Here is a 20,420-nt window from a genome sequence, read left to right as displayed (position 1 = left end):
GAAAGTGAACTAAATAATGATATAATACTAGAGGGGGGAAAATGAAAAGAATACTCGTGTAACTCTGAGGGTAAAACAAATATTGCAAATATTTTTTCAGCAAAAACTAAAAAAAGGATAAACAGGATGATATTTTATAATCTAAAATGATAGGACCAAACGTTTTTTTAATTCATACGAAGGTTTAGTCTTGGTCCATATCTTTCATTAAGGCTATTTTGGGAAGCGGTGATTTCATACAGAACCACTCATCCCCTTTTAAAGACGAAACTACTAAAAACTTTGGCGAGGCCTCTAGTTCAGAATGAAACATTGTTTACATTTTACTTTAATGCTGAAATTTAAACAATATTTATGTAACACCAAAAATCCATTGAGAAAGAGGAAAAGGGTAAGTGAACAAGAATAAATAAAAGTTGTTATTAGATAGGTTGGGTTAAGTTTGGTTTGATAGTGTTTATTACAATTAATTTAAGTTATCCCACGCGACTGTAAGGCTACCGCAAGACTTAGAGTCTTAGGCCCCTGAAGGGGATGGGATGCAACTTTTCCTCTGCCTATTTTCCTCTGCCTATTTCTCTGTTGTGTTATACAGGTTGTTAAAGTAGGTATCCTCAAAAATCAGAGTTACACCACAAGAGTGTAAAAACCTTTTGCTGAAATTGTCCACTACCTTTCAAAAATATTTCCCTCAAAAATCTGAGCTCTAGTTTTTTGAAATATAAATATAATTTTTATGATGTTTGTACTTTTGTAGCTACGTTGAAAAATGTGAGGAAGGATGGAGGATGTGTTCTACAAATTTTTGCACATTCTTTTCCTGCACTTGTTATATTACCATTCTATGTAGTTTTGTATTCCCTACTAGTATCCAGTGACATAGAGAGAGAGAGAGAGAGAGGGAGCTGAGGGGAAATATAACTTTGAAGTTTGTGAGTTAGTATGATGGGAAAGATCCCACATACAGCACAATGCTCCGAGGGTGTTCAGTTCACCCATCAGGTCAGACAAAATATTTTTAATGAAGTGATTTAATTTAGGAACCAGTGGGGGAGGGGTGTGGTATAACCTAAAACATTAATTGTTTTGGTTGGTTAAAGTACTATAGATCTACGTGAAATTGGTTGGTTGATGATTTCCCTCAAAGTGCATGTCGAGCACTGAATCCATCCTTCGAATAGTTTTTAAAATGAATAAAAATAATTTGAGGGTGTAGATTAGTTTTTACCCCTGCGAAGCGCCCTAACCTTGCGGGGCATATACCTGTCAAAGTTTTTCAAACTAAAATATTCTCACCTTCTACATCCTTGGAATTGATATGCTAAATTATTTATTAATCTACTAGCAAAGCAATTTGTATTAGATTGGTAGGTTAGGCCCAGCAAGATAATTTTGGTTTTATATATCTTAAAAATGTAAAAGCAGTTTTTAGTTATTTTCTGTTCTATTGAAATATAAAATAAAATTGTAATTTTTTTATTAATGAAATTTGTTATTACTTAAACTTTAAGGATTATTAAAAATTGCTCCAAATTTATATCAAATGTTTTGATAAAGTTAAACTAACATAATCTGTTAAAAATTGGCTTTAAATCTACATATTTTAAATGAACAAAAATTTTATCAAAATGTTTTTCCTTCTGCCTTTTAATATTCCCTTTATTTTCTAGAACAAACTAGAAAATAAAGTAAAAATATTTGGTTGAGGTTATTAACAGACAAATAATTGTGTACTGTGGAGAGAGTATTCCCTTCCAAAAGTAAAAGTCATTACTTTGGTTTATATAATGCAGTAATAAAAACATATTTTCTATAGATAAGATTTTTAATTAATCATACCAAATAAATTTTTCATAAGATTTTAAAATTTATTATTAAATGTAATTTTTATCTCTGTATTTTACAGAATCAAACAATTTCATATAGAACGGGAGAGGGTAATGTAAAATTTACTTACCAAAAATTGTTATTATTTTCGCTAAAATTTTATGATATTAAGGAGTGGACGAACTCGAACCTTGACCATTTTCACAATGCGGAGGCCTCGCGACATGTCGCGGAGCGCATCCGCTCGGAGGCGGAGATTCTTATCTCCGACCGCAACTCGAAGACGACCTTGGCCCAGCTGGATGTGAGCGCGAAGCTGAGCGACCGTGTGCGCGACATCAGGGAGTGGAGGGAGGAACTAACTAAGGTAAAGTTTATGGTTTAAATGCTAGTAGCCCAGGAATTTCAAACCTAGTGCAATAGATAAAAAAAATATCATATATTCAGTAAATGTGCATATATTAAAGCCATTGAACATATAATACCAACATATTACATAAAAACCCTGTAGGTTTACAGATACTCTACTTTTAGAGCAGCATTGCTAAAAGGACTGATTAGAAAGCCTCCAACAAAAACTTAAAATCTTTGTGTATAGATGAGTTTTCAAGGGACCTAGTAAAACATAAGATTGCTTTAATAATACTCAACCACATAGGAGCGGGAGAAGTTAGCCGAGGAGATAGACCATCTGACAGAGGCCAGACGTCACCTGGATTATGCTGGACAGCAGGCGAAGCGGCCGCTCAAGGTCTGCCAGGATTGTCTGACTGCAAGAGAGGAGAGGGTCGGCATTGATCAGGTTAGAGTAAAGTACAAATATTTATTTAATATAAATTATTTTAAAAAAAAGTTAATATAAGACTTAAATATTATCGTTTACAGACCTTAATATTATGAGAGTATATGAATCACAAAAATGTTCACATTTAGGTTAAAGATTTGGTAGAGAAAAATCTGAAGAAAGAAGTTGCAAACATTCAAAAATATCAACAAAAAATTAAGGTGATGACACAATTTAGTGCATTCCCATAAAGTGCCTATCGAGTAGTGATCTCCACTCACAAATTTAAAAAATCGCAAATAAGAGGGGGGGGGGGGGGTGTTTTTTTCTCCAATGACTAAAACCCTGCGAGACACATACTTTGCGAGGTGCATTAACCTGGCATGGCTACCCAGAATCCAATAGAACCAAACCTAACCTAACCTAAATTAGTAAACACACAAACAAAAATACCAAACCCCTTATAATTTATTTGTTAAAAAAGGAGGTGGGGGGTTTGTGCCCAACAAAGTACTTTGAAGAAGAAAACCCCAAATAAATATGAGATTGACAATAAAATAAGATCTATTCTCTTATTAACATTAACAGTAAAAAAATTATCTCACTTATGACCCTTCTCAATTAACTATTGCTACTTTTTATTTTTCTATTGGGGGGATATTTTTTTTTATTCCATTGATCTAACCTTGTATCCTTAAATAAACTAAATATTTAGATCTTACAAGAGAAAGTTCATCGTCAGCTGAATGAATTAGAGGAGAGGAGAGATAAACTTGATTCAGATGCCGAATTAAAGGTGAGAGTCGAGATAAGACAGTTGGGAGTGAACTGATGGAAGTGCCACGGCCCAATGATGATAAACAAAAATGCAAAAATCGGACACTACTAGTTTGAAACGAACCAATCAAAATGCAATAAAAGTACCTAAAGCTTTTTAGCCAACGAAAAAAATAACGTGGTTATAAAAATTTGGGTACCAGTGTAAAAATTTTAGTCCAAAGTCGGTGGTGCTAATGATAACTGATGTTTGCTAATGATAAGTCAAAGGAAATATTAGGGAAAGAAAAGGGAAAGGCGAAGTGGATGGTTAAGGGGAGGGGAAGTAAAATGAATTAAAACATAAATCTACTTCTATTAATTTTGTACAAAAAATTTCATTGTTAAAATGTTATACCTAAGATGAACACATCTTAAATATTAAAAGCATAATTTATACATATAAAAAATTGTTGTTTTGATTAAAGTTAAATTAAATTATATTAGGCGGAGGCGAGGTTGATCGACCACAAGTGTCAGGCCCTGCACAACAACGCAACTGATGTTGCCTTACACAGCGGTATTGAGAGAGTCGAACAGGCTGCCTCGGTACCGGCCTCGTGGAGGGAAAATAGCCAGACAAATATCAGGTGCGTTAAAAGATATCCTGATATAAAAGTAACAGGATCTCTGTCTGTACCGAAGAATCTCGCTAACCGCTGTTTTTCTTTAAATGATGCTCCCATAGGCCCTTGGAGGGTTCACCCCCCCCCCCCCCCCGAAAAAATCACCCTTACATAAAAATGAGAAAGAAAAAAATATGTGTATTTTATGTTTTCCTTTTTTTACTAAAAAATAGGGAGGGGGGGGGGGAGTCGATTTCAACCCCCCACCACCTTAAGCGCGTAGCCAAAATCATGTAATCATCTTATTATTTGAAGTACTATGGATTTTTGTCTGAACCAATTGTGTTCTCCATTTCAGAAAAGCTTCATATAGGTCCCAAGATGGTTTTAATTTAGCTTAAAAAAAAAGATTTAAGTCTTTTCATTTCTCGATTACAGAGCCGCTAGATGCTAGGGGCGCGTCTATTAGTTAAAAATAAAGGAAAGATAGATACCGATCAAGATAATTAGATGTCTATAGGTAGGTTGATATGTAGATACATACATAGACAGATTAAAAGTTAGATACCTATACCCATTTAAAACAAAGTTGTATTTTTTCCAAGGAATTGTTTGGCTTAAAAAATATATCTCAATAGATTTATTTATTTGTAGGAATAGTTTTGCCTCTAGAGAAGTCTCTCAAGAGATAAGAGATGAGATAGATACTCTAATAAACGAGGCAGCTAAAGATATGCTTAATCATTGGACAAACACAAATAGATCTTTACAGGTTAGAATTATTGCAAGGATATATAAATGGAACATAATTTTATGTCCTTACAATTACATATTAGCAAATATTTATATAAGGGGGGGGGGGGGGGGGGGGTTAATGCAACCATCTCGTAATCAGTGAGCAAATGGCACTTACAATTCGAATTTAGATCTGAAATTTTGCATGAGTAATCCTTGGTAGGTCTATTTTCCCTAAATCGAACAAAAAGTTGAATAAAGTAACGGCTAACGGCTCAGCCGTTTAGCCGTTTTTTTTGGCTATTTTTAGGGCAAATCTGCTATAAATTATGTAGGAATCAACTTTTTGAAACATATTTTTGGTTTAAATCATGTGAAATGATACAAAAAAAAAAACATTTTTAGATTTCTAGTACCAGCAACTAGCGGCTTGAACCGTTTGAAAACGTTTTGGAGCAGCATAGAGTATTATGTGGAGATAGGTTTCGTGATGATTTCCCTTGAAAATAGTTTTAAAAATGGCTAAACTGCTGAGCGGCCAGCCGTTAGCCGTTACTTTTCCAACTTTTTGTTCAATTTAGGGAAAATAGACCTACCAAGGATTACTCATGCAAAATTCCAGATCAAAATTCGAATTCTAAGTGCCATTTGCTCACTGATTACGAGATGGTTGCATTAACCCCCCCCCCCCCTTTTCAATAAATATGAATGGTCAAGTTTATAAGCATGGAAACATTTATTTTTCTGAAAATAGTAAAAAAAACACACATAATTTAAAATGCTTTACATAGTTGACAATTTTTATTTATATTTGCAACTTTTAGTATCTTCTTTTTATAAAGTTTGGCATGTTTATGAGATGTTTAAGGCTTTATATTTTAGAAAAGAGAAAGTTATAATATACGTAACCGACAGACAGACAGACCTTGAAATTTATTTAGTAATAACATTTCAAAGCAAATAATAATGTGAAAATTTCAAATTTCTGTCAGTGAAAATATTATTTTGCAGTATGAATTCGAAACCGATCAATATCCGCTTGATTAGAACCGGTTCACAGGCATACTGAAAAATCATGTATGGCATCAAATTTCAGTTAATGTTTCACAAATAATAAAATTAAAATCTTAAAATTAATACTAGTTTTTTTAGCCAGTTCTTAAGGCCACTCGGAGCTAACTGGTTTTAATCTTATAATTTATCATTTTAATTTCCACGGAAAGCTGTCTATAATACGATGCGCTAAATAACTATTCTATTGTTAGGAAAGGATATCTGAGGTACAGGAGACAAAGGGAAAGATTCTCTCCCACATAAACCTTGTTGACAGAGATGTACAGGTACAGCTATTTACCATTGCTTATAACATTGTGACCAATTGCTTTAGGAATCAATGTGAAGGGAAAATGATAAAGCTAAAAATTAATCATACTCAAAATAGATTTAAATGAAATAGTATAGAGGGCCCTAGGACAAACGAAGGAGCGAACACTTAACCTAACTGAACCTATTTTAGACCTAACCTAATCTTTATAGAAATACTCTATTAAATTAATATTTTAACACTCCTGCGTTTGTCCACTCCGATGTTTGGGACTCCTGCGTTTGTCCTGGAACCGTATAGAGCTGCTACGCTTTCTAAATTGTACTTATCTGTTACAGGAATAATCATGCCGAGTTTGAAATAAAAGGAAGATTCTTACATGCCTAATTCAACTATATACGGATGGGAGCATAAATCGACTAAAGATGAAATGATTCGATCCTGTAGTCTTATGTGTATATGATAACAGCACCAAAGTTTGAAAACTCCTACATACATCACTGAAATAAAATAATGATATATTTTTGCAGGACATGGACACCCTGATTCAACGGTTAAGAGATACAAAATTAGCAAAGCAGGGACCTTTAAAGGTAATATACTTTTAACTACTTATGGTATTATAGATAGTTGTCCGCAGACAGAAAAAAACATTATGAAGTCCCGAGACTTTAGGGCCAATAAAATAGGAATGTATCATGTTTAGTAAGAGTCATAGTGTATTCTACACTAGGTTTTAGAGTTTTCTCCTTGTAAAACAAGGATGACAACATACATAAAAGCGAAGCTCTGAAATGGAAAGACAAACGAACATTAACACTTGTAGATTGTCAGAACTGAATTAGCAGAATATTAATACATCAGTACAAACAATATTTTAAGAAAATTTGTTGCAAAACTGCATAAATAGATGCTACTGTTTCAGGACATACTTACATTTTTGGGACTTGTTTATAGAGATGCTTCGCTTATAACATTGTACCTTGTTGTAATAGGAATCAGTTTTCAAAAAATCAGAAGAATCGGATAATTTTAACATACAAAAATTTGTTGTCAAAAAAGTTAAAAATCGACATGTTTAAAATGGACGTACGGACATTCTGGTATTTTTATAGAGTTGCTACGCTTTCTTAATTGTACCTAACTACTATAGGAATCATCATGCAAAGTTTGGAATCGATAGGACAATTCTAACCTGTTTAAATTAACGAAAAGAGCTAACTCTCTCTGACGGACGGACGGACCGACCCTAATTATAGAAAAGCTTCGCTTTTAAAAAGTATTTATACGTTGCAAAAGGAGAAGGAGAAGTGAAGGATATGTGAAGAGTAAGGAAAGGGGTTGTAAGAGGGAAATGGAGGGGAATTTCAGGAATGTCTGGTGAAAGGGAAGGAAAATAAAATATATAGATTAGATATATTTTGAGAGTTTTAATTTACCATTAACTTATCCCTGAAAAAATATTTCAATTATAATTTTTGTAGGTAGCGCAGACCAGGTTGAAGCAGCGTTCCCACCGTCCAGACATTGAGTCCTGCAATGATCCTCCACACAACAAACTTCTGGACGAGGTTGACCAGCTCAGGGACACAGTTCTCCTTCTGGATCATAAGATCACCGAGGCTGAGGCCGCCAGGCTTGATCTTCTGTCCAACAGGTAACAGCTGAACAATCCTATCCCTATCCCTAGTAGTAAGGTTTATTTTGTCTGTAATATAAGATTTCGATAACTACTGAACCGATTGAGTTCTACATTTTAGAAAAGCCTCACACAGGTATTGGGATTTGTTGATTTGTAAGCAAGCATTGGCTTTAAAGTTTCTGTGAACTAATGACCATTTTCTCTATAGCTTACTTTGTCCGTTCTTGCCATTTTGTTTCAATGAATGAAATGGAATAATACACGGCAACGTTATTGAAAAGTTACTATCCAAGGAAAAACACACAGCTAAATAGTAGGACTATATTTCGATTAGTCACATCTAATCCTTGTCAACCTACACAAAATTAACCATATTTCATATATTTATAATAAAATCAGATGAATTAATGAAATCAGATGAATGAATAAAAACAGAGAAATGAATGAATGAAATACATATATTTAAAAGATTGACGGCTGAATATTTTGTGTAAATACTTGTCCTTCCAATTACCAAATAGCATTTTAATATTTCAATATCTACATATATTAAATTGCTTCTAAAATTTCTCAATTTGATTCACCTGATCGATGATCTCTTGCAGTATGAATTACTTCGTCCAACCATCATTTTAACCTTTTTATATGACTTGTTTTTTTTATTATTCTGCTCTACTACTTAATTTTGTTATCATCTTTGATTTATTTAAGTTTGTATATTTTTCAGGCAAAGACTCGAAGAGGATATGAGAGTTAAAAAACATTCTCTTAGAATTGATATGGAAAAGTGCTTGACTCTTAGGTAAGATTAAAGAGCGCTTTTACTACTTTAGAATAATTACATTGATCAAAATTAGAAAAAAAATTTTCAATTATCATTAAGACAGATTTTTGACTTTTTTTCATTTTTATTTATTTCAGCCAAAGGTGACAACATTTGCTTGTAATAAAATTGGTAAATTGTAACTTCGACCTAAACATAGCATTTAATTTACGAAGCAAAACTTAGGTTCTGATAGTTTATGAGAAGGTTAAAAACAGTAGAACAAAAACGAACATTGATGACATTATGTATTAAGGGAGCATAAAATTTGTATAATAATCGGAAAAGCGTTTTAATGATAAATATTTACAGTAGCAAAAAAATGGCTTAAACTGTTTTATTTTTAGAATGACTTTTCCCTTCAACATCCGATGCAGTGTAACTTCTAAGAGAGTGGAGAGAAGGAGATTTAGACTCGACATGTCGGAAGATTAACATCACCAAGTCGTAGAGTAGCTGCGCTACCCGACAAACTTACAAAAAAATTGCATTACATGAATTTTAAGTTTTCAACAAAAAAGTAAAATAAAAATTACTGGAAAACCTGGAGCGAAAAAAAAATTCAAACTTTGTTCATTAAAAAAAATGTTAACAAAGCACTTTGTCATGTTATTATCACTTTGTTTTGTGAACTTTGTTATTATTTGTATTACAGGGTCCCACAAAAATGTTTGATTTCTGGCACCCTGTACTTTTAATTATTAGTATGTAAGTTATGAATTCCCAACACTTGCGTTTCATATGGATAATGTAAAATTTATTATAATAAAATTTAGATTTAAGGACATATTCGTTTTTTTTATTAAAAGATAAATATTTATAAAATATATATAATTAATAGCTATTTACAATTTTTACAGATGATATTGCACGTTATATTTGGTTATTTATAGATTAGACTTTTCATCAATATTCTTTTTTTCGTCTGAAAACTTTAAGATATGTTTATAAATAAGATCCTAAAGAAACGGTTACTAACTGCGTTTAGCGATTTTTTAAACATAGATTATCTTTTAAGTTTCACTGTCTTTCATAACAAGTTTAAAGTTAATTTAATGCATTGATCTAAAAATAAAAACTTCATAGTTTGATTGGAGGGTCAAGAACTTCTATTTCATCAATGTTGTCTTCGCTTTCAACTGTAACTGTCTCTCCATCATTCAACTCATGTTCTGTAAATTCTTCAATAATATGATGGTCAGATAACTCTTCAGAGCTCGAGGGATTCCTTTTCTGAACACTCTTCTCCCTTAATTTTTATAAATTAAAACTCCAAACTAAACATTTAACATACGTACCAACAAAATATAAGATAGCATTGTACTATAGTTAAAAGTAGCAACGAATTTTGTCTGAAGAAAAATATTTCTGTAATGGCTATTCAGGTGATATGATTTAAAGCTACTTTTCTGAAATTACTTTTGAAATGCTCAGCCCCTTGGAGACAGAACATTACATTACTATGTAAAAAAATTAAATTTAAATATTGTTTCAAACCTTTGAAATGGAAAATCCTCGAAATCTGAATCAGCTAGTTCTCCCATCTTTTCACTAAAATTACTTCATTTTAAAAATAAAATTAGTTATTAATACTTAAAAATAAATAACGTAATCAAATTAAAAATAATTTAAATTTTAAAAAACCTGATGTTTTTCATGATAGTTGATGGACCAGATTGCCTGCTAGGTATTTCATTACTTAAAATATCCTTTCCTCCCTGTTTTGGTTCACCAGGAGTAAAGGTTAGGTCACTTGAAATCTCTTTGCCGGTTTGCAGGAAGTTTCCTTCTGCTATGTTTACCACTGCTGGCTCTGGTACAAGACTGTACCTGCAATTTAAAATACTTTTATAACATATTTTGAAAATCAACCATATAATCCCTTCAACTCACTTAAATTTCTCAGGTAAGATGAAGATAGATTTAGAAGATTGAGAGCTTTCAGTAGGACTTTAAGGTCTTGTGATCATATAAAAGTTAATGAGAGAGGGGCATTAAGAACCTAGAACAAGAATTTATGAAAAATTGTTTTTTTATTGTTTAGTTCAACTCTTTATTTTAACTGATGTAAATCTCTAATTGGAAGGCAATTCTTAAAATAATCTTTTGTGTAAAATTAAATCTAATTTCTGTTAAAAGAAAAAATGTAAACCTGTAATCTCTTCTTAAATTTGAATAGAAATTAGTTGGGAGATTTAGTGACAGCTTATTTTCTGATTCAGAATTGACCATGTTGTTCTGCTGATTACTACTACTTCCCCTCATTTGTCCCCCAGCCTTTCCCATGCCACTTGGGAAATTCTTAATATTTTCTCTGCTGCCAAATGTTTCTGCTATTTCATCAGATTCAGCCATCATCTCCTCAAACTTATCATTGCCGTCGACATTTATAGAAATGCCATTCATTTGACCTACAAAAAATATTTCAGTGGGTGTTTTATTTTAATAGATTAAACAGTCATTAAACTTTACTTTTAATTCTTTTCGCAATTCATTGAATTGTTTAATCAAATGTGGTTCAGATGAATCCTTATAAATATTTTAAATCTTGGAATGAATTTTCACAGCATAAAAAGTTAAGAGATTTTAAGGGGACAAACTTTTTACATACCTTTTGGTCCTCCAAAAGGTCGGGGTCCATGAAAACCTGGTCCAATTTGTCCAGATGCCAAACTTTCAGAGAATCCAGGTCCTGTAAAGCTATCAAGATTAGTTTGTCCACCAGGTGATCCAGAATTCAACCTTGTCTGTTGTGATTCTGAAAAGCCAGGACCAGTAAAGCTGCCAGGAAAGTTGGAGGGACCAGAAGGTCCAGATGGACCTGTATTACTTGTCTCATCACCCATAAAACCTGCGCCAGAAGTTTGAGATCTTTTGACATTGTGTTGGTAATTTCCTGGAGAATGTTGCCCATCTCCTTCCAACATGAAGTTCTAAAAGTTAAAAAAAAAATTATTATATAATTTAAAATTGTAGATTAGCTTTGCTGTAAGGAAAAACAATTACCTGTGAATGACCAAAGCTGTTAATACTCTGATAACTATGTTGAGGCAATCCATTTCCATCCTTACTTCCCATTGGGAATCGTCCTGCAGACCCTGGAGATCCTGTCATATATCCAGCACCAACAGGAGAATCACCAGATCCAGGAATCCCAGACAGGTATTGTCCAGCGCCAGGTGATCCAGCTGAGCTAGGGTATTTACCACCAGCTCCATAAGACCCACCATTTTCTGGACCTCCAGAATTAAACTGGCCACCAGACTCATAGGTTCCAGGACTACCTGGATCATTAGTTAGAAAGTTTCCAATTGATCCTTGAGATCCAGGTTTATTGAGGCCTCCTGTAAAATATTGGTCTTGGGTAGATAAATTCTCATTCTCATAATATCCCTCAATATTTTCTCCATTGATTTCTGACTGGTAGTTTTGTTGCTTGTTATTTTCACCACCTAAGTATATAATGTTATTAGTATTGAATTTTTAAAACAAGTAAATATAGAAAAAAAGGCTTTATAGCTGTGAGTAAAAGACCTTGATCCTTAAGTTTTCTTATTGATAATGTTTAAAGCATCTAATTTTAGGATTTAATTTTGTCTTAAACAAGATCCTTTCTATTGTGGAGGAAAAAATTTCTTGAAGTAAATAATCAATTTTCTGAAAATAATACCATGTCCTTCTCCAAAATACCCATTAGAATAAATATCAGGTTTCTCTTCCAGGTATTGACCAGAGTTAGCGTTGATGACACCTCCATTTTGCATGTTGTTAGCAGGATGGAAGCTTGTGGGCATGTATGAAGTTGAGGGAAAAGATGGCACTTGATCTTTACTTTGGAAGTCATGAACCATGTTACTGCCTAAAGGTTATCAATATTAATCTATCCTACGTACACTAAGGAGCAATTATGATAGCAACACAAAAGGTGTAATCATTTCTTTCAGAATAAAGAAGTGGGGGAAAGGGTTTTTCTCTCCTTTTTTTTATCTACTACCTTCCTAAGAAAAGATTGAAATTTTTTTAAAGATCTATTTGTTAAAAAGACACACAAACAATCCACCTGGATCGTGTTCTAAATTTTTTTGTAAGAGATATTATAATAATGGTTTACCTATATTGTTTGAGAAGGCTTGTTGATTTAATGATGCCTAGAAATATAATCATGCATAAATGAAACTGAATAGATCAATGTAAAGATTTAACTAAAAGATTTGGTTCCAACAACCTATCAAATTTCGATTACTTTAACATAATTCTTGGGCAACGCGACTTAAGTGGCGATTCGTCGTAATTCTAAAAGTTATTTTAGGTTAGGTTAGGTTATATTGGGTTAGGTGATTGCCCCACAGGGTTAGGCAATTGGCCCCGCAGGGTTAGAGCCCCCCGCTTGGACTAGAAATAGGAGAAAAGCTACTGTGAAAAATACGAAGAATCGCCCCTTAAGGTGCGTTGCCATGAAAGGGACTATACCCGAATTTTATACACCTTTGGAAATATTTTGGTCATCATGATTGAATCTGTATGTGTATTTACAATGATTTAATACATTATAAGGAAGCTTTAACAAAGAATGATAATAAAAAATAGTAAAGTAATCTAAATACTTCATTTTACTATAATATTTACATGCTACAAAAGGCATTATTTATCCCCGAGTATTAGGAAATGATGAAAAATATACCATATATTGTACTATTCCTGTATTCTTTAAAAAAACTAAGTGGTAATGATAACATTTTACCTGTGATAAATTAGGATATTGTGAGTGAATGTTGAGTGGTCCTGAATGTTCTTGATGGGGAATATTATTCTTATTTGGAAAATATTCTTCATCTTTAGAGTTGGACTGATAACTATAAATGAATAATTATGAAAACATACATAAGCATAACTATATATTTAAATTAAATACTTTAAATAAATGCTGGATGACTAAGTAGTGTTACCAATATAATCTCAGAAACCACAGTATACTCAAGTATTTTTTAAAAAAGTTTAGTATTATTTCCAGTGCAGGATTTAGGCTGTTTTGTTGGGGGTAAAGTCAAAAATTCTTGAGAAAAAAAATAGCAAAAGAGACATTTTCTTGATAAAATTTTGAAGGAGTTCCCACTGTAGATGAATGTTAACAAATTCGGCCAGGTTTAACAAGGGCTGTATGACAATATGGGAACTCTACATATTTTTACAAGATTAGTTATTAATCACATTGTATTATAGACAGCGTTCCGCGCATTATAAGATTAAAAATTTTGATATTGAAACCAGTTTTGTTAGCAAAGAGGTGCCGAAAGCCCGGTCTTACAAAACAGGTATTAATTTAATGATTTGTATTTAGATATTTGAGGAAAATTTTCTGTAATACGATGCTATACATGATTTTTTAGTATGGCTGAGAACTGGCTCTAAACCGGTGGATATTAATAGGATTCGAAGCCATATTGGAAAAATCTATGTATGATTATTATCTTTTATTATTATATGCTTTTGGACAGTATTGTTTTTCATTTGATAAGACTACATGTAATATAGCATTGTATATTAAGATATATAAGTTGGAATGAATTTTAATGTTAGAGGGAAATTTGAAATCTGCATCAAATTTTAAGGATTTTTTATAAAATTCGTTTTTTTGTATAATTCTTTATCTAAAAGCGGAAATACAATTAACTAAGTTAACTAATTTTGACTAATAGGATAGGTGGATTTTAAACTACCTGCACTCTAATTGGTTGAATGGTGTACGACACTTAAGCTTCTCCAATCAGAGCGCAGATAGTTTTCAATCCACCAATCACACATGTCAAAATTAGTTAACTTAAATTGTATTTCCGCTTTTAGATAAAGAATTATACAAAAAACGAATTTTATAAAAAAATTCTTAAAATTTGATGCAGATTTCAAATCTCCATCTAACATTAAAATTCTTTCCAACTTATATATCTTATTGTATATACAGTTGTGAAAATACCTGAAACTATCCTCTATGCTTTGCTGCTGCTGAAAGTTATGAAAATTTTTCATATTTCCCAAAGAATTGTGATAGGCCAACCCAGGATCCTTGGACCAGGAGCTTACAGAATCTAGATACAGCATTAAATCATCAACTCAGGATAATACAAATTTAAATATACAGGGTAAAATCATACTTATGCTATTGAAGACACATGGCATAAGTAGTATATGTAGAGAGAAGCCCTATCAAATAATAATTGGTAGTAATAACTCATTACATATTCAATTAGGACCTCTAGCAAAGGTCATGTTTTCAATAATTTGGTGTAATATTGATATTTCCTAACAAGGCTTTTTTTTGACATTTATGTCATTTAAAATTAAAAATCAAAAATGTTTCTGGCTCCCTATCCCTGCAGGGCCCTTGTAACGGTTACTTAACTTAAAACCTAACCTAAAGAAAGCATGAAAAATATGTTGTCTTTCACAATGATGTTTGTTGTCCATTTAAGGGAAAAGACCCAATACCTGATGTATGGCCAATACCATGATTATTCTTGGTGAACATTTCCTGCATTCCCGCCATTTCCTTTTGAAAGTTGAGCTTCTGAAAATCAGCTGATTTCTCAACTCTGTTGATGGATGAAACTGGTTTGTGATTGGTTGGAATGGAAGCTGAGTGGAAATGACTAGAGTCGGCACTACCATAAATACCATCCTGGCAATTATATTAATGATTAAAATAAACTAATTGTCAAAACCTTTCATTGCTATAAACAATTCAACACCCCCCCCCCAAGAAAAAATTTATTTCGAAAACGATTTTCTAAGTATTTCCTATTTGCCCTTCTCTACTACTTATGCATCTGATGAGTTCTTTGGACAACCTAGCCCTTGATTGCACGACTTTTGTTAGAATGGAACAAGATTGTAGTTGGTTTTTTTTATAAAGCTTCCATGTTAATCTTATTATAGCTGTCATGCATTTGAAAAAGCAAATGTGGGTCTTAAGTTGTTATACTGTGTGACTCAAACTCGTCGTCGCCTATTCAACAAAGAGAGGGGATTGGGTACCTTATGAACATTAGCCAGAGCAGCAGAGGCAGCAGCCTGAGCCATTGAAGCAGATGATTGTGCATTATCCAGCTCTCTCAAGGACTCCTGCAAAAGATGAAGTATGAAATAGTAGCATTTTCAGATCAATCAATCATAATATCACATATCTCTATGTTCTTTAGTGGGTAATTATCATAAAAAGCCATATAGCCCAAAACTTAACACAGATCAATAATAATAGTTTCTAATTTAGTTTAATTATATAAAAAATCATAAAGGATATACAATCTTTTATATTTGAAAGAAAAAATCTAAAATATGATGACAGATTTTTGATATGATTATGTCTGTGATAATTGGATTTGAGATTTTATTATACCTGTTGTTTTTGAGAAAGCTTTTTAGCTGATATTTGAGCTTCTTCTGCTGATTTTTCTTGTGCTGATTGTAACTGTCTCAATAACTTCGTAACATAAGCTGCTTGATCTGTAATGAGATATCAAATAAATGACACAAATAAATCTTTTTATACTTATTGGGCTTAACCTTTGACTTTAAAATTTCTTTCTTTTCTTTATTCTCCCTCCTTCTTTTAACATAACGTTTTTTTAAACAAGAATCCGAAGTGATAAGACAATAGTCGATAAATTGATGTATATTCCCAAAGATAAATACAATCACAATTATGGGTTGAAACGTTTGGACATTCAACTTAATGAACATACAATTCAAAATTCAATAAAAGTCCCCAAAGTTGTTAAGGCAAAGATTTAGAAAGCGTTATTCTAAAACTTTGGGGACTAGTGTAGTGAACAGCTTTGATTTTACCTCTTTTCCCCCCTTGCTAAAGTAGTTGACTTTGATCAATTTTCAAACTTTTTGCTTTTATACCTTGTAATTAAAAGTAGTTTACCTGAAAACACTTTGGCAGCATATGCAGCCTTTTTCAGGTTTTCTGCCTGTTCCCTAGCCTGCAGTTCTTGACCTTCCACAGCATGCATCACTTTAGATATCTACAATTCAGCAAGAATGATTATGTCAAATAATAGCAAAGCTAAATATTTGTTTGTTTACTTAAATAACTATTATTGTATATATTTCTTCCTAATTTAAAATTTTTTTTTTTTAAAGTTGCCCAGCTTTATGACGGTCCAAATTTAGAATTTGACCTTAGCAGCTTAGAAAAAAAAAAAATTTAATTATATTATTAGCCTATTATATAAAGTTGCAAGCTTTTTTTTCTCTTTTCTTTACACAGAAGATTCTTATAGTTCCAGGGAAGGTTTATACCTATTTTGGGACATGGTATATCCAACCTCCCAATCATCCTAAGAAAAAATTATACCCCCCCCCCAAAAAAAAAAATGCAACATTTTCTTTTCCTTTTTTAAACTAAATTAAAAGTGAATGATTTGGTCAACTTTTTACAGTCCCTCATTCCCTGAAGAGGCCTCTAGGGGCGTAACTGCTAGTATACATATTGAAATAAGTTTATACTGTACTAGCAGCCAAAGTGATACATACACCTGACATATATTAAACAAAATTAATATTTTACCTCAGACAGAAAAGTTGCTTCTTTAAATGCTCTTCCCTGTGCATTTTGTGCTGCATCTAAAATATTTTTTTCTTCAGATTATTATTACAATTCTTTATGATTTCTTATGTGTTTTTTCATCCTTTTATAGCCAATGATGAATATAGGATATGTGTGGACATATTGACAGGAGAAAATTTGTCTTTAAAATAGCTTGCTAATATGAACCTATACTATTGGTCAGTTCGTTCATCAGAGGGTGGATTAGGGGTATGGCTATAATAGCCATGTGCGAGCATCAATTTATATATGAAAATCTGGTCCAACATCCAAGTAATAATACATCGATGATTTAGCTAATACATTTCGGTGGAGGTGAGACTTGATTTTCAATCAAATAATTCAATGTTTTATTCTCACTGAAATTCATTTATTTTTTAGGAGGGATTCAGGGAAAGAACAATAGACGAGAGAACAAACCTTCCAAATAACCAGGAGTGTGTAATTTTGCCTTGTGTATTTTTTACAGTTTGAGTTTAGGGGAAGATTTGAATGTAGATTAATTTAATGGCTATTGTTACTCTTTATCAAGGTCAACTAAGAGTAATATTTAGATATAAAGTATAACAGCGTTGTGGTTTGTCTAATAATTTAGTAAGACAGCAAGGCTGCCAATATTTACTTGAAACATGAGCGGCATGATATTGTCTGGCAGCTGCTAAAACTTCGGCCTCCTTGGCAGCATTCTGTGCTTCATGAGCCATCTTCATGGCTGCTTTTAAAGCTGCCCTTGCTGCCAATACATGCTGGGCCTAAAAAAAGTAAAGCTTGCTGTCACTGCGGATTTCTAAAAAAACTGGGTAAGCTGCGACGGATATAAGCTTGCTAAATCTAAATACTGCTTTGCGTTTGTCGAGCCAAGAAGCTTTATCACTGCAGATTCATAATCTAATTTGATCGCCCATTTGATCTACACCCCTTGGGCTGTCAGATATGGTAATATTAACAAAATGATGTTTTATTACCTTTTCAGCAGCCTGTGCTCTGCTGGCAGCTTCCGCCAGGTTAAATTCATCCTTTTGTGGCAGCTCTCGGGGCTTCAAACTTTTATCTAAACATTGTATTATTTCATTGAAGCTTTTTAGAGAACCTATAAAAAATGACGTCGTCATACAATACAAATGATAGGTCACTACACAGACTAAATTACCAGTCCCGTATACATTTTAATTGACCAAGAGTAGTCCAATATGACGTAATTTTTTATAGGGACTATAAAAAGCTTCCTAGAATTTCTAAAATATATAGCGTCTTGTTTTTATCAAATTAAAAGTATTGCTTATATTTACTAACCTTCCCTTGACAGAAATTAAGAACACCGTAAAAGTGTCTGACTAATCATGACGTAACAAAAACAAATTAGCCAATGAGAGGCTATTATTGACCAATGGTAAAATTTATAGTGGCCTCTCATTGGCTAATTTTTTTTGTTACGTCATAATCAGTCAGACACTTTTACTGTGTTCGAAATTAATCTTTAATTGCTGACAGCTTGACGGAAGTACAGACATAGTGAATTATATAGAATCCTTGTCACTAATCTATAGAATAGCAGAACAAAAAATACGAGTATCATTTTTAATGTATCAGTAAAATACCTTGCTACTTTAATGTATTACTAGCGATTGTGCCCCTAGCTTCTAGGGACTCTATATTTGAAGGGGAAGAGAATGACAGCAAAATAGCCTGTAGCCACCCTATAACATAATCTAAAAATAAAACAGCCCAAAACTATCCCTGTACCTAAATGAATCTTCCCTAAAATGGAGAACTCAATCTGTTCAGCCGTTATCGAAATCTTAAGCAACAGACAAAAACACCTTACTACTACTTTATATAATAGGATATAGACTGTAACCTGTATCCTCAGCTAGATCATAATCAACAGGAAGATGTGAAAATAGTCCCACAGGGTCAGGAAGATTCTCCAAATCTTGGCTAAACAAGGATAACAACATTCATGAGTTACGTAGCAAAAATAAATTATGGATGGACAAACAGACAAATTGGATTATAGATGCAAAGAGGTCATAAAAATAAGAATAATATGATGATAATAAAAATCACGAAACCTAAATAAATATTTATGTTTTTGTAGCATAACTGACAGACCAAGTAAGTTGTATATTGGATGCTCTTTGGTTAGGATTATCTGCAAAAAAAATTAGCATTCTATCTTAAATAGCAGTTGAGAATACTGCATTTCCCACCTAGCGATATGGATGGGTTGACGGACAGACAAAAGAAACTATAGAGTAGACTTACAAATTCAAAATAAATTGATAATTGATAGAGTCACATCTATGAATATACTAGAGTTGGCTCGATATAACTATCTTGCTATTGGCTAGTTTTCTATAAGTACATATCTATTTATCTATTTCTCAATAAATCAATTTTCATCCCCCGCCATTACTATCCAAAAGAAAGAAGTAAATATTTAAAAATTTTAAAAAGATTTTTTCAATTATACTTTTTTTTACATTACCATCACTGAAGGGTTAATATGATGAAAACTTTAGTTTTAATATTTGAACACACAAAGGGTGTCGCCACAATCGAATTCTTTTAAAACAGAGTTTTCTTAAATTTACAATATTATAAAATTAAATTTTCTTTTTTATGATTAGAAATTAAATACTTCAATATATTTTAAATAGCAACATGAAATGAAAAAAATAAATTTATTTTTAATAAAGTAAAATAATGCATCTTATCGTTCTGGTCAATGAGAGTTTATTATGGATTATTGGAGCACTATGAGTATTAACCATTTATTCCTTGGAAAACTTGAGCTCATATATAGACATTTATTTCCTATATAGATCTGACATGGATCTTGAAGCAATAAAGCAAACCGTTTTGTAAATGTTAAAACTTGGAAGAATCTATTAAATAAAAGTTATCGCAAATATACTTAGTAAATGATATTATTTGCAACTATGACTACAATTTTTAAAAATATTTAAATTGATCATACTGGAATTAAAAATATTACTTTTGTCCAAAGAGTTCCATTGGATTTCCCTGAGCAGAAAAATTGAAATCATCAGCAATAGACTCAGCTATGAGAGCGTCTATAACATTATCGTCACCAGGATTGTATCCAACAAATGCCAGAGGGGAAGGCAAGGATTCAACCTCTTTACCCTCTGGTCCGAACATTTTGATGGGTGGTGGCAGGACTTCAATGGAGTCAGATTCTTAGAAGCATAAATCTTTGATATTTTAATAAGAAGTCTATTTGAAAATCTTTTAGTATAAATTAAAAGATTAAATTACCTTTAAAAGTTCT

The 20,420-nt window shown here is 32.4% G+C and overlaps 2 protein-coding genes across 2 annotated transcripts; one reads left to right on the top strand and one right to left on the bottom strand.

The window, feature by feature from the left end:
• The first annotated feature begins 866 nt into the window (after positions 1–866).
• Positions 867–9,302, top strand: LOC145316912 (tektin-3-like). The gene is made up of 12 exons (XM_080157729.1): positions 867–1,002; positions 2,000–2,194; positions 2,486–2,629; positions 2,761–2,832; positions 3,327–3,407; positions 3,875–4,017; positions 4,648–4,765; positions 5,994–6,068; positions 6,583–6,645; positions 7,537–7,709; positions 8,422–8,496; positions 8,865–9,302. The coding sequence occupies exons 1-12, from the start codon at positions 943–945 to the stop codon at positions 8,950–8,952; spliced, it is 1,287 nt and encodes a 428-aa protein (XP_080013855.1). The 5' UTR covers positions 867–942; the 3' UTR covers positions 8,953–9,302.
• On the bottom strand, positions 9,301–20,325 carry LOC145316911 (uncharacterized). The gene is made up of 19 exons (XM_080157728.1): positions 20,124–20,325; positions 18,984–19,063; positions 18,091–18,176; positions 17,748–17,877; positions 17,087–17,142; positions 16,442–16,541; positions 15,908–16,014; positions 15,547–15,633; positions 15,001–15,190; positions 14,489–14,600; positions 13,259–13,370; positions 12,629–12,665; positions 12,188–12,376; positions 11,524–11,969; positions 11,129–11,450; positions 10,670–10,928; positions 10,162–10,347; positions 10,015–10,068; positions 9,301–9,766 (listed from the first exon to the last, which is right to left on the bottom strand). The coding sequence occupies exons 1-19, from the start codon at positions 20,288–20,290 to the stop codon at positions 9,598–9,600; spliced, it is 2,889 nt and encodes a 962-aa protein (XP_080013854.1). The 5' UTR covers positions 20,291–20,325; the 3' UTR covers positions 9,301–9,597.
• Positions 20,326–20,420: the final 95 nt, after the last annotated feature.

This window comes from Acartia tonsa, chromosome 4 (genome assembly GCF_053477335.1).
Source record: "Acartia tonsa isolate MP-2025a chromosome 4, ASM5347733v1, whole genome shotgun sequence".
Classification (NCBI taxonomy): domain Eukaryota; kingdom Metazoa; phylum Arthropoda; class Copepoda; order Calanoida; family Acartiidae; genus Acartia; species Acartia tonsa.
Note: the sequence above shows the minus strand (reverse complement) of the source record. Positions and strands in the feature narration are given on the sequence as shown.